The sequence below is a fragment of the Bidens hawaiensis genome, unplaced genomic scaffold, assembly GCF_021521415.1.
Source record: "Bidens hawaiensis isolate Kalapana, Puna unplaced genomic scaffold, B.hawaiensis_p1.1 tig00042804_1, whole genome shotgun sequence".
Lineage (NCBI taxonomy): Eukaryota > Viridiplantae > Streptophyta > Magnoliopsida > Asterales > Asteraceae > Bidens > Bidens hawaiensis.
In genome coordinates, this window is record NW_027505799.1 from 165,287 (window position 1) to 180,857 (window position 15,571).

Consider the following 15,571-nt stretch of genomic DNA (forward strand, 5'->3'; position numbering starts at 1 on the left):
CACGCTAATCTAGACACTAAGTAATAAATTCTAGACTCTTAACTTAACTAAAACTACTAACCGGCAAGTGAACCGATCGACTCTAGTACAGCTAAGTAAGTCCGGATATTGAACCCACATGACTCTTTAAATTACGTCAACTAGCTAATTAGACTCAACTAATACTGACATGACTATTTGTTTGTTTAAAGTGGGGTTTTGTTTAAAATACTAAATTAGAACTAATTAAGAAAAAACAAATAAAATAAACGAAAACACAAGTTTGAGTAAATAAGATGATGATGAGAAAACTACCTAGCCTAGAATCCCCTAAATTTCAGTAGTTAATTAACCGGAAAAATATTTAGTTATGGACTGGGATCATAAAATAGACACCTAAGAGAAAACCCGAACAAGACCCCTGACCCTTCTCAAGAGAAACCTATGGGTTTCTAATAAGTTTTAACGCACACCGGTATTAAAAATCAAGTTTCCTTACGGTCACCTAATTATTTATGACTTAGTTCCTTTATACAAAATCCTACCTTACAGCGCGGAAATCAAAGGCAGTTTAAAATATTTAATTGATTCAATAGACAATAATTAAATAATCAAACCTAGACGGACTCCTTACGAAGAACTAAATCTAGCAAGATCAAATAATAAAGATCTATCAATAACCTAGCACTTTACAGATTTAGGTTAGCAGCACACTTATGTTTATTTAATTAATAATTATTATTTCTATGATCTAATCGTGAATCAATCATAAAATAGTCAAAAACACAAAGTAGATTACCTAATAGCAACCTATCATAATGACAAACAATAATCAAGGCAACTATGGAATAATAACAATGAATCAAACAATCCTAAATATCCATACGCATCAATTTAATATAATTAAACCTTTTACTAAATCATAAAACCATAATGATAAATAAATCCCAAATCAAAACGCAACGTCAAAGTAGGTTCATCATAAGCCTAGGCAGTCTATAATGTTTAGCCTAACATCATAAAATCAAGCAAAACAATTATAAAGGAAATCATGGCGAAAATAAATAAGAACGGAAGATTAAAGGTGATAAAACCCGAGGTCTTCGTTCTTGACCGATAAGCACGCCACCGAATGATTCCAAGTTTCCAAATCCTCCAAAAGGTGCAATCCTAAGCTCCAAGAAACTCCAACTTCGGCTCTGGTTCGCAATGTTTTTTTTTAGGGTTAAGTTTATATGTGTTTATATAGATTTTCATGGCCCATAAACTTAAAATTAGTAGAAGATTCTAGAAATCTAAGCCCATAAACTTAATATTTGTAGAAGATTCTAGAAATCTGAGCCCATAGACTTAATATTTGTAGAAGATTCTAGAAAATTGAGCCCAAAGTGCCGCGCGACGGGCCTTCTCCCATTTTGCTTGTTTTCGCTTATTTTTCGCCCTCTTTTCGACCATGAACAAGTCCCGGGACCTAGATTATTCAAATATGTTAGTAGTATACAATTTCTAATAAAAACCAAACGAAAACTAATAAAATATTATATTAAATATACAAGGGATTTATATATATTTAGCCTTATATCATCCACCCCATTGTTATTGAACTTGCTCCAGTTGTTGTTCTGGTGCATAAGCAAACTGACCTTGAACCCTCAATTGATTCCTATCACTCCCACTTGCAAATCCTTCTTCATACTGTTCATATGCATCAATAGTAGTACCATAACGTGGCCCTCCAAATGGATGTGCTCCCAATCTAAGACCCGGTGAGGTATGGGTTATGGATGGATCTTGTGGTAAAAAGTGGATTTTGTTGAGACAGGTATGGTGGATGTTGTTGTGAGGATGATGATTGTCCTTGAGTAGGCATGAAATTGCTTAAGGTGGAAGGCTATATGGTGGTTGGAAGCTAAACACACTTGAGGTGGGTACACTCATGGGACTTGTAGTGGTAACGGGTTTAGGTTCATTGGATGGAGGACTTTCTGGATCGATGGGTGGTGGCATAGGAGGTAAAGATTGACCCGAAGTCATGTTTGCTGTATCCGTTGCTCGACTTTGTGTGCTAGGAGATCCCACAATCTTATTCTCCCGTTGAAGAACTCTATTTCGGTTGATTGTTCGTTCGATTTCAGGATCAAAAGCTAACGGAGATGAAGACCGAGAGCTTCGAGTATGCATATACCTGTAGGTACCTGCACACTAACACAACCAGCGTAAAATTGACAATAACAATTAAAACTACTAAAGCAAACACACGTTGTGCACTATCTCTCCTGCAACGGCGCCAAAATTTGACGTGAAGTCGAAGTTCCACTCAAATGTAATCCCAAATATACTAATTAGATAGTGGTAAATGAGTATCGAACACAAAGAGTTTGTGGAATGTGTGTTAACGAAGCAGTTGTAAATTAAACTAATATTAAAGTAAAGAACAAAAATTAATCTTCAAGTTTGTTTTTTATTTAATTTTTATGAACTAAAATAATCTAACACGAAAGTTGTAAACAATTACTTAAATAAACATTCCTCTCGGGGTTCAGGTTTTCACGCGACACAAATGTTAAAGTTCAGTGGATAAACCATAATATCTTGATTTTGCGTAAATGTACACGTTTGTGATCAACAAGAACTAAGTACTCGGATTCATAGAACGCGAGGTTGTTACTCAATATCTATACTATATATAATACATGAGACAAAGGTAAATTAAGACACTTCATTTTAAGAGTTTTACAAATTCTAATGCATAAATTACATGTGTTAATAGGGGTAAACTTGTCTTTTAAACGTAACCATAATTTATCCAACTTACAAGTTTACCCCCTCATCTTTTACCATATTATGTTTTTAATTTCAATTTTAAAGTAACTTCCCACCCATGATTTTTAAACGACAATAACTTTTTCATACGTTAATATTTTTGTAGAAAAAATATATCATAAAAACGAACATTTTATTCTCTTAAATTTGAATATAATATTGTTAAAAGTTTTTAAAATTTAAACAAGTTAATATGTTACGTAGGGGCGTTCAATGCCGATTCTAATTGTTTTTAAGTTAAACTTGTGAGCCTAACGTTAGTATCATTTTTTTTCGTCCAAAACCAAAACTCAACCATTGAAAATTGAAACCAAACTGTTACTTACGGTGTGGTTCTGGTTTGGTTTCACAGTTTAAGCTATGATAATAAATGTTTAAAATAATTATTAACTTAACTGTACCATCAATCCTAACTAGGCATCAAGAAGATATGATACCTTCGAGGATCATAATATGAAAAATGATAATTTTAGCCACATAATTGGAAGACCTAAGATACGAAATAATATCAAGAACCAAGATTACTACAAATCATACTGGAATTAAATTAATATAAAGTTGTTATATCCAAGTTTACCTGTATTTAAAAAGACTTTCTTCAATTGTATTTTAACTATATCTAATATATATATATATAACAAAACATATCTAATACTAAATGATAAAAGAAATTAAAATGCATTCAACATTTACAGTCTGGTTTGGTTTCATATGGCCGGTTTTCAATATAAACCGCGAACCAAAACATTGACTACAGTTTGAAAATTTTAAAACTGACCAACCGACCAAAAGTAAAAATATCAACTGTGAAACCACACCGATATCCGGCTTAAACTGTTTCATAGTTTTAAACCAAACTATAACCATAAACACTCATAAGTGTTACGTGATTAACAGGGTCTGTGTTCAAACACCTGCCGCATCGCGCGGGCACCCGCCTACTCAATCAATATGTCTAACCCTAATTCCTTCCACTAAATCACAATTGCCAATGGCACCAAGAACGTATGGATTAAAACTAGGTTTAAACGATATGAACAACTTACAAGCAATCACATAAACATCACGATCATACTAAACATAAATGATTAGATAATCAATCCAACTTCAAGAACAATTAACATAGATGTCTTGTAAATAGCCTTACATCCCCAAGAGAAACACCAAGAGATTTAGCCACACATAATTTGCATTTTCAATTCAATGTTTAATCCAAACCAACAATGGATTATAGCTTCAATCTTCAATTAGAATTGCCCAAAATATTATTCTCAACCACCAAAAATCACCCACACAATTGTCTAAAACGGCATAATGAAGAATAGAACCCAAAAGTCTTCTAAAACCCATTTTACGGATTGTAACCGTCAGCAGCTCGTTGAAGCTACCGTAAGCTACGGTAGCACCGTAGCTTACGGTGGCCATAAAAGGGTTACGGTGGAATCTCTCTGTCTACGGTAGGGAGTTACCCTGGGGTCCCTACCGTAGCTACGGTAGCCCCAGCTCCAATCTTCATTTTTCTTCCTTCAATTTTTGGTTGTTGTCTTCAAACCTTTGGTCCTTTGATCCTTTCATCATGACACACTAGAACAACCCTTTTCTCGCCCTTGTACCTACAATAACACAACATAATGTAGTAATCTAATTCTTTGAAGTTACACATTAACGCATGCATTTATCATTAGAATTACTACACTTAAGTGTTGCCCTACGGTCCACCCGTCATCCGTATAGGCCGAATAGGGCTATACGGCCGTATAGGGCTATACGGGCGTATAGGGCTATACGGGCGTATAGACAATTTTTTCGACACAATTTTAAATACAAATACGTTAATATGGCCGTATAGACCAATACGGGCGTAAAGACAATTTTTTGGACACAATTTTAAATATTAATATGCTAATATCTTACATTTTAATGTATTAAGTACATAACATACTTGGCTAAATATGATATTTTTAGAATAGAATGAATTGTCCATTAACATTTACATAACATACTCAGCTAAATAATTTGTAGTTCTACCCCGAGAACATTCGTTTAAGATTATATTGTGTTACATTTTATAATAGTCTATACACAATAATCAATCAATGATTAAGCATTCAAGAAAACATTTGGCCAAAACATACTGATAAACATCTGGTTCAAATACATAAAAAAAAGTGCACCCCATACATTTGGCAAAAGTTTTCTATACGGTCGTATAGCCTCCTATACGACCGTATATGTCTATACGGTCGTATAGGTTGAAAAAAGTTGTTTTCTTTGTCCCCCTTGTCAGTCATGCGTAGCCTATACGGCCGTATAGGTCTATACGAGCCGTATAGGCATATGGGGGTGGTGTATGAGGATAACATAGGATCCGATTTAAACGGATATCAATTCTAGTCGGACTCTTGAACCGCTTGAGTTTTCCGATACAATAGGAATAAGGTTTTGGGCGGGATTTTGGCAATAATAAAAACATTAATAATACAACTTACAGTATTGAGTGTTTGATATATTGAATTGACTCAATTGAGTGAAGACTACCAAGAAAAAACAAGCATCGAAGGGACTAATATGCATAACTAATGTTAAGAGAAAATGATAATTTATTTTATAAGTTCAAAAGGAAAGTATATGCGGTAACAACAATAGGAAGGGGGTATGTTTAGGGTTGTAAACGAACAAACGTTCAACAAACAGTTCGTGAACCGTTTGGCGGAAAGTTCGTTTATGTTCGTTTGTTTTATAAATTAACAAACATGAACAAGAAATTATGTTCGATTAGTTAAACAAACAAACACGAACAGAGCCACCGTTCGTGCAATTGTGTTCGTGAGCATTCGATAATGTGTTCAGGAACATTCGTTCGATAACAATGTGTACATTTAATAATATTTTCTAGACATTTTATATTCTATAATTTATTACCTGTAACTATGGGTGTGCATGAATCGGTTTGGGACGGTTTTGAGCCAAACCCATAACCATAACCGATATGTCGGTTAATGGATAATCATAACCGATTTGATATGACGGTTTTGGTTAATCGGTTTTGTAGGTTGTAGTGAGTCGGCTATGGGTTGGTTAACCGTAACCAAAACAATGTAATTGACCTAAAAGTTTGGTACCAATTATTACAAAAAATGACATGGCATAATCTTACAAAGTATATAATCCATAATATTAATACCAGATATTCAAAAAAAATGATATTATATAATCGAACAATGAAGTTAAACTTAATTTGATAATAAACGTTGAACCAAAAACTTAAAAATGATATAATCCAACAATATGTTTAGTGGAAGTTAATCCCAAACATATTGTTAGTTAAAGAAATGGATCGGTTCGATTATGGCGGTTTTCAAATTATCTTTAACCAAAACCGACCCGTATTTTACGGTTTTTAAAAATTCATTAACCGACCCACTGGTTATGTCAGTTATCGGCTAAAATTGGTTCGGTTATGTCGGTTATGGTTCGGTTTAACGGTTATGGCGGTTAAGTTGCTCACCTTTACCTGTAACTAGGGATGAGCAAATTCGATACTGATACCGAAATCGGTACCGATTTGGTACCGAATCGGTACCAAAGTTTTGAGTTTCGGGATCTGTACGGTACCGAGCTCATCCCTACCTGTAACGTAGAATATGAAACCATATTGTCACATTGTTTTCATTAGGCTCTGCCGATTTTATTTGTGTTCATGAACACACTAATTTCTTTAATGAACGAACACCAACATATTCGGTAAATGTTCGTGAATCATTCATGAACACATTATTTCCTTAACAAATAGTCCTAAACTCCATCTATGAAAACTTGTATAAACAAAGTTATTTAACTTCGTGTAATTTTAATATTTAAGTTATTTATACATCATAGGTCAAGATTTGATTCGCGTGTAAAAGGCTTCTTGATCAAATTATTAAAGGTCTTGATTTTTGAAGTTCCTTTTTTCCAAATTCAATTTAAAACTTGAAATTAAAGCCCATGAAAACTAAAAGCAACTAGGGACTTTCCAACAATTGACATAGTTAGACTCAGAAATCTTTTGCTACCAAAAATAATGATGACGTTGTCCACAACTAACTCAAGAAACATGGATCAAGAAACTTAAAAGTAGAACAAAACAATCTAAAAACATCCTTAAAATTAAACACTTGTATTGAAATGAAGAAAATGTTGTAGCGGACTTAAACTTCCTCTTCAATCTTCGCCTTTTCACTCACATAGATACCATCAAGAAACTTACGAATATCCTTGTTCTTCACATGGCATTTCTGCATGAAACATACACAGTCAACCACCATATAAAACTTAAAACAATTATACAAAAACCGCCACTTATGAATCTGATCTTGAGTGATTAAGACAGGTAAAGAAAAGCGTACCTGGTTTATTAAAGCACAAGATCTTGAAACAAGCTCAATATCATTTAAATCCAGGATAAGTTCATCCTTCACCTTCTCAGATCTGACCACGGTGACCCCATTAAGCATGTCAACTTTCCTCACCTGCAGACCAAAATATCATCAAGTTAGAGACAAAAAGACTATCAATTATTACCCGATGAGAAAGAGCTTCAAAAACAATAATTCAAAGATCAAATACAATCACAAAAAAAAACACTTGAAACACTACACATTATATGATAAATAGCAATAAAGCATACCACTTCACAGTTGATAAACTAAATCAAGATTCACAATCACAGACAAAACAGAAACAAACCAGTCTATAAAGTAACAAGATATTACATACAAATTAACACAAAAAGTAGAAATAAAACAAGTATAGATGACAAATCTATATATATGCTTAATTCAGATACTTACGCATAACCTGTAGGACAACAAAATAAAAGAGTTCTAATATCCAAAAACAAGTAAATTGCTTCATATTGTATTGTACAAAAACAAAATTCAATATACTAATTTCAATATTGTTGTACTATGATATAATAAGTGTGTATGCCACATAAAAATCAATATAGTGACCAGAGTCACCAGATAAGTTTCTGCTAACTTAAGCAACTCAAGCAGACAAAGCATTTGATTGTGTAAACAAATGTATAATATGCTAACCTTAAAAAAACTAGTAAGATCATCGACATGTTTCACCCCGCAGTCCATAAATTAAAACAAGATTCACAATCACAAGCAAAACCCTAACAAACTAGTCAACTCTAAAGTGACAAGATAACAAGTTTAGGTAGCAAACCTATATGCTAAACTCAAAAATCCAAAAACATAAAACCTAATTCAACTTGTACAATGTATAAATACAAAAAACCAATAACCTCTTTTCAATAGTAATAAGTTAGAGCAAAAGTGGTAACCTTCTTCTCGCCTAAAAAGTTACGGATCTCAATGGCAGTGTTGCCATTCGTGATGCTGGCGTTAATCGGAAAATGAGCATACACAAACCGCATCTTGTAGCGGAACCCTTGCGTCACGCCAATAATCAGATTGCCGACGTGGCTGAGGGCCGTACGGATGGCCGCGGTGGCCTTCCGAGAGCCGAACCAGGCGTCCACCTTGAGCTTCTGCTTGCCGGTCTCCTGGTCGGTGATGAGCTGGAAGTCGAGGTTGAGATGCTTGAAGTTGCGGGTGAGGGTGCCACGAGGGCCTTTGACCTCGATGACCTTGGCCTTCACCTTGATCTCGATGCCCTCCGGGATGTCCATGGTCTCCGACGACAGGATGATCTTCATGACTGCAACAAGATTTGGAGGCAAGAAACCCTAGAAGTGGAGGATGATGATATATATCATTCATTCGGTGCATTTTTAGGGTTAGAGTCATTGTCAATTATTACATCAAAACTGGGCCGGTTTTATGAACCTTTGATTAGTAGTTATAAGATAACCGACTTTTTGGACTTCGTCGTTTGTTTATTTTAACTATTTTGTTCCAACCGTCAAACGCTTAACAATTTTAATCATTAAAGTTTCACTTTCTAATGATTTTAGTCCAATTGATAAATCCTATCTATTTTCTCTATTTTTACCGGAGGTATTTTTGTCTATCCTTGATGTGCATGCATGTTTTAGTATTTACGCGCACGAAGTTTTTTTTCATGTGCATTTTACTATTATTATATTCTATCTATCAATCTATCTATTTATCTATCATCTAAGTTAAAGAAATTTATTCTCGACCATATGCTTTTTAATTATTAAAGTTTAATGTAAAAATAAAATTACATTTTCGCTCTTATGAAAATATGTTTAAAAGTTAAAAAAAAATTAAAAATATTGCGAAAAAGGTTTTTTTTCTGTTTGTATTAAATGTGACAACATATATTACATATGTTTAAATTTAATGTTATATAAGGTTTTCACGGTTTTCTTAACTAAAAATGGTTTTCAACTTATACATCTCCTTTATTATCTATCTATCTATTGATCTATCCATCTAACAAAAAATCATTTGTGTCACTCTCTGATTACTCCCTACCATCTCTTAAGCTACCAGATTACTTGATTTGTGATTTGAGATTTCTCATATGTTTGACTCGAATTCGCAAGTATGAGTCTCATCAAATCCGGATAGTCCTTAAATGGGTTATAACGTCCCATTTATTTCTGAAATACTTGCATAATCAAAAAATAATTTTCGCGGGTCATGGGTCTCACAAAACCCGGATAGCCCTTAAACGGGCTATAACATCTCATTTATTTGTGAAACAGCCTTTTAATCATCAAACAATCATTTATGCGGGTCATGGGTCTCATCAAACCTGAATAACCCTTAAACGAGTTATAACATCTTATTTATTTGTGAAACTGTTTACTCATCAAACCCTAATTTAGTTTCTCTTATCTACAAATTCTCCGTCATCGGTCTATCCTCTCCATCACCAGTTAACTTTCGATTACCACCCATCAGCGTCAACCTTTCTTCTCATGCATTAACTACCATCGTCACCTATATCAAAACTACCTTTTTTCATAAGACAAATATTTGTATTTATGTTTGTTCGTTTAAAAATATCAACATGTTTGTGTTTGTATATGCTCGTTCGTTAAAAATCTAAAAAACCTTAGCATCTCAATTAAAAGAGCCCAAATATTAAAAAAGTATAATGAACGCAACAAACTTGTATATGCATATTAAATCAAAACAAAACTACGTTAAAAATAAAATAAATTATTACAAAATATAAAATACCAAAATGATTAAAAACAAAAACTTAAATAACCCCATAACATACGGGAGTATATAATAAAAGCAACCAACACAATAGAATAAAACTCTGATTTACATATGGTCCTCCTACGAACATCCCATACCGGGTGTAGAAGGGGTTGATGTCACTAGAAAACCTCTTTACCTATCATTAACAATTTGACCCATTTCAAGCTAACCCATTCCGAGGTCCTGACCCGACCCGTTTGCCAGTCGTATGTATAACTAAATTTGCTGTGTAAAAATCACAATCGCGAATATCTAGAACCGAATGATCTGGTTCCCGCTAAAACCCACACATCATGTCACTCAACAACCCCAATTCCCTTCGTCTCCAGCAAGCCCTAGATTCATGCTCCCAAGTCAGTCAGTCAGTCATCGTCTCTATTTACAATCAATTGCACCGCAACAGTAACCAATTTAACTGTTTAACAGTCAATCGCTAATGGCGACTTCAAGCAATCCGACGAATCCGTATCCTCACTCGTCCAATTTCTCGATTCTCTATCCAATGATGAACCTCAATCAGAAGATTCGGCCTTCGAAGCTCTGTCACAGATGCACCAGTACTTGATTTCACCTTCACTTGACCAGGTAACTCAAGTATTGTTTAATTGATTGACTTAGGGTTTTATTCATTGATTTACGGGTTTATTGGATTTTGAATACTGTTAGGCGGTTATTGATGCGTTGGCATTTGAGCTGCCAAAGGCTGCAGCTAAATTAGGTCGCGCCTCTGTAAGGTGTTTTGAGTATGCTGAAAGAATTATTAATCATTTCGTCACGAGTTGCAGCCCTCGTGATATGGTTTCAATTCTTTGTGAGGTATGTTTATGCTCATGATCTCGAATCAGGCATTTCGATTTGAATTGTTAATACTATGAGATGTTTAAACACAGGCAATGACTTCTTCAAGTGATGGATTTGATAATGCTTCCTACTTTACGCCTCTTTTAGGAGCTCTTGCAAAAGGTATTGTTTTACTGATTACTAAATTGAATTTCATTTGCCAATATTTTTTAAATGTTTGTGAATGCGTTTTTGTATTTATTTATTTTTTAATTTTCAGTTTTTGAGGTGCTTCAGAGAAGACCATTTGAGCAAGTCAAAGCAGCCCTTCCTGTTGTACTCAAGGTGCTAGAGACAGTTTTATCAAATCCAGAAGATGTAACAGTTGCAAGCTCTGTAGATTTGCTCAATAAATCAGTTTTAATTGCGCATTCGCTTAACACAATCTGCATAAAACTAGTCAGTGACACCCTGTCTGGACTCTGGATATCTTTGTAATACTTTATGTTTCACATCATGTTAATCTTTTTAATTTTACTTCTTTTTTTATTCAACAGGATCAGAAAGACAAGAAGCTCATTGCTTTATTTGGCTTATACATCCTGCAGATCACAGTGAGAGCCCTCATAGTCTCATACCTAAGTTAAAATCAGTTGATTATCAGATATATATTCAATTTAGGCATTCTTATTGTCTTATTTATAACTGCAGGCTCTTATCTCAAATAGTGTGGGGGCACAAACTTCAATATGTTTTCCCATGATGTTACAGTTGCCACACTTTCTTCACTATTGTGGGTTAACATATCTTGGTCTAATAACTGGACATGAAGTGGACACGGCTATTGACCTTCTTTCTCAAGGTAAGAGTTCAGTCTTGCCTATAACTCGGTCAATGATTATCGATTTGCCAATGAGTTTTCTCATACAACTGCTTTTTTGTTGCATATAATAATGTATAGGGAGTGAAGATGATTATATAAGTTGTTTTTCATATGTCAGATGTGGTGCAGCCCTTACAGGTTATCTGCTACTGTTTTGTATTTTTGCAACTACACGTAATTGCACAATTAGGTAAACAACTTTGGCCCAAGTTCTAATTTAGACAACTAAACAATAAAAGCTTTAAAGTTTATGATTGAAGGTAACAAACTTTGAAAAATGTTGATCTGATTTGGTAATCGGTCTAAATTATGACATGGCTGCTCACATGCTGGTAACTTATGAACATGTGATATTTTTTCTTTATAAAGTGGTGCTGACATTGCGCTGATTTGGCATCTGAGATTGAAAACGAAATTTTGAAACTTTGATGGGTTTTCAGGCTTAGAAATCACGCCAAAGCTGTGTGCCCATATGTGCAGTTACCCACTCTGAAAATACTGGTTGTTCCAATTTTGTAGTTATTATTGAAATGTTTGCGTTTGCGAAATATGCAAACAGTACTTTGGGGAGACCTTTCTAATGAAGTTGGTGATGCTAAAAAGCAAGATTTGAAAGCAGTAAAAGACGAACTTTCTAAAAATCAAACCAAAAGGTGGAAAGCAGTTGGCATGCTGAAGCACATATTTGCTTCCACTAAACTTCCATGGGAGCTAAAGAGACATGCCATTGACTTTTTGTTTAGCGTAATGGAAGGCGTTGACCTTCCAAAGGACCATGATGAACCTTTGGACTCAGTTTACATACCTAGTCTCTATGCTTCTTTACAGGTACTCTTGCTTCTTTACATATTATTATCTAAAGGTGGGAAAATACACAGGTGGGTCGGTGTGTTAAACCGGTCAGAACCAGTAACTTTGGTACTTGTTGACCAGGTGTACCTTGTGTTCCTTTTTTAGTTTCTTATATATAGTCTATGATTTCAAGAATCATATTATTTCAATTAGGGTGTGCATGAGTCAATTTGGGTCGGTAGGTTTTCACGAAGGTTTTAGTTTGGTTTGGTTTTTTCGGTTTTGCCATTTGGGCTTGAAGCTTTTTAACCCAAAAAATTGAATTTGAACTTGAAACTTTGGGTCTAAATCTCTTGTTAATTAATGATTAATTGATCATTACACGCTGGGACCTAAAGTTTTTGGGCTACAACATTTGTTAGTTATAAATTACCTAACATTTAAAACTAAAAACTTTTATTCATAAATTCGATAAGAAAAGTCTCTTTTTTCTGTTTTTACGTGTTCATTTTGGTTTTAAAAGTTGGTTCGGTTTTTATGTCCTGGTTCAATTTTTGGTACATGCAAAACCAAAACCAAAGCGGGAATTTGGTTTTTGAAAAAAAATAACATAAAACCAAACCGTCGGTTGTGGTTGGATTCGGTTAGTTCGGGTCAGTTATGTCGGTTTCATACACACCCCTAAATTTTCAATGATAATCTACAATGCATTAAAACTACACTTTTGATGATTTTTGACCTGTTTGACTTGTTTTCTTTTAAGCTAAATGTTCTTTTATCATTTGACCTGCTAAGATAATTTGTAAACTGAATTGGCCTATTCATTTGTAAATGGATCACCATTGCCACATGGCACATTCTACATATATTTACTAGTCAGTGCCTAAAACTCTAAATAAAACGTTCAGGCTATTCAACTGGTGATTGTATATGCTTCAGATCCACTGTTACGGAAAAAAGCTTTTGTTACTTTCAAGATGGTAAGGAACTTCATCTTATTTTTTGTAGATGTAATAATATGTTTTTATTTAATTTTAAGTTTATCTATAATGGTAAGGAACTTCTCTTTCCTTCAAAAAAACGGTAAGTTGATTGTGAGATGTTATTTGTCACATATGGTTTATTTCAGAAACTATATACTTTATTTGGATTAATAGATTGTGATCTTTGACTTTTTTACCCTTGGATGGTATCAGGTGCTTGCAGATCTTCCATCTTCTTCAAGATTTGAAATTTTAATGGCTTTAACAAGAAACAGTGAGTTATCATCAATGGTAAGCCTGAGCATGTTGCAACTGTTAAGTTCCTTTTTGGCAGCAGTTTAAAATAGTGCACATTTTGGGCAGATCGCAATTCTTTTAGATTGTGTAAAAGAAGAAATGCACAAGGAATATCCACAAAAGCCTTCAAAACAAAATGAATCTTTAAAAGCAGAAAATAACAGTTCATCACCATTCTGGACTGATAAAGCTCTTGACTTTGTGGAGTTTGTTTTAAAACCACCACATGGAGGACCACCTATTCTCCCTGAATTCACCGATGCGGTAGCAATCCAACCCGCTCATTTAGCCACTCATAGTTAATGTTTATATGTAAATGACACTTGCTCATTTTCTGCAGGTGTTGTCTGCACTCAATCTCTATAGATTTATATTGATTTCAGAGTCATCAGGTACCTGCACATTTGTCCATGCTTTAAAATGTCTTGTTTAAAATGGGTACTGAATGTTGACTTGATATGATTCTTTGAAAATTCAGCATCATTATTACTGTTGTCGTAATTAATTTATTTGTGTCTCTAATTCTTCTATAAATTATATGAAAATTGTTTCTGTTTATAATAACACGCAGGGAATACAAACTACAGTCAGGTGTTGTCAAAGAACAAGTTGCAGAAGGTGTACAAGGAATGGCTTGAACCTTTAAGAGCTTTGGTCTATGGTGTTAAAGCTGAAAACCATGAAGATAACGGTCAACCAGCTTTTGACACATTATGTGGTCTTAACCCTGTCGAGTTTGTTTTGTATCGATGTATTGAGCTCATCGAAGAAAATCTCAAGCATGCTATCTAGATATTGTTTGATGATATACAATCTGTTTTAAACTCAACTTAAAAGGTTGCAAAATTTAGTAATAGGTTGAGAGTAGATGAGACCACAACACGGTATGTTTTGAGTTGATTTTACCTCAGATGAGTGTACTTTTTGGTTTTCATTAAAAATTTATATTGACTGTCAATTCTCGTTAATTTAATAGAGATCTTCGTTATAACGTCTCACTAGTAGAATGGTGAACATATCTTGTCTTGCTAAACATGTTAGTGATCACCAATGACTTTTCTCTGGCAAAACAAGCCGATAGAGTTTGGGTCAGCATGGGTAATTTTAAAAGTGAAATGGATTAGGATAGATAAAAAAAATTCTTTCAAGTAGGTCAAAATGGGCTGAAAAGATATAAGTAACTTGTGTTTACGGGTCAGGATGAGCCAAAATAATTCCAAACCATGCAAGATATACAAACATAATTAAGTAAAAATGCATGTTCAATAATCAATATGAAAAGCCTCTCGTGCAAAGACATTATGCTGATTTGTTCATTATCACCTTAAGACTCCTCTAATCATTAGGTAGGTTAATGTGTTGATCGTTTTAAGAACAAGTGAAAGATCCCATTGCCAAAATCAATTGAAGTGAAGATTATCTAATGGATATCTTTTAAGACATTGCCTTTATTAGTTGAAGCATATATTCTTTTGAAGATAAAATCAACCAATAAATATCAACTAAACAGGTTCCCTTGATCGGTAATGTACTAATGTTAATGTAAAATTCTTAAATAGTTATTTTACAATAGAAATTTAATGTTAGTGCGTTTATTATATTGGAAATATATGATATGCTCTTATGATTGTGATTTTGATCTATAAAATTATTTCAATTATAATCAAGGAAACCTTTACCTAAAAAAAATCCATTCCACCAAGAGTGTTTGATGACAACATAATACCAACTTTTGTTAAGCTGTCGATAGCTAATAAAGAAAAAGAAATATAAAAAAGAAAAATATAAAGTAGTGTTGTAAGGTAACGTCCGTCTAAAACACAATAAACAAAGATACG

General features: G+C 34.0%; 2 protein-coding genes across 2 annotated transcripts; one reads left to right on the forward strand and one right to left on the reverse strand.

The window, feature by feature from the left end:
- Positions 1 to 6,841: 6,841 nt before the first annotated feature.
- On the reverse strand, positions 6,842 to 8,512 carry LOC143615382 (large ribosomal subunit protein uL6z/uL6y-like). Its single transcript, XM_077088520.1, has 3 exons — positions 8,138 to 8,512; positions 7,191 to 7,313; positions 6,842 to 7,079 (listed from the first exon to the last, which is right to left on the reverse strand). Exons 1-3 carry the CDS (start codon positions 8,510 to 8,512, stop codon positions 6,993 to 6,995), a joined length of 585 nt encoding a protein of 194 aa, XP_076944635.1. The 3' UTR covers positions 6,842 to 6,992.
- A 1,727-nt stretch (positions 8,513 to 10,239) lies between these two features.
- Positions 10,240 to 14,579, forward strand: LOC143615383 (aberrant root formation protein 4-like). Its single transcript, XM_077088521.1, has 14 exons — positions 10,240 to 10,351; positions 10,425 to 10,583; positions 10,665 to 10,814; positions 10,889 to 10,961; positions 11,059 to 11,237; positions 11,336 to 11,392; positions 11,490 to 11,640; positions 11,740 to 11,799; positions 12,221 to 12,489; positions 13,362 to 13,433; positions 13,650 to 13,727; positions 13,800 to 13,997; positions 14,074 to 14,125; positions 14,305 to 14,579. The coding sequence occupies exons 1-14, from the start codon at positions 10,292 to 10,294 to the stop codon at positions 14,523 to 14,525; spliced, it is 1,779 nt and encodes a 592-aa protein (XP_076944636.1). The 5' UTR covers positions 10,240 to 10,291; the 3' UTR covers positions 14,526 to 14,579.
- Positions 14,580 to 15,571: the final 992 nt, after the last annotated feature.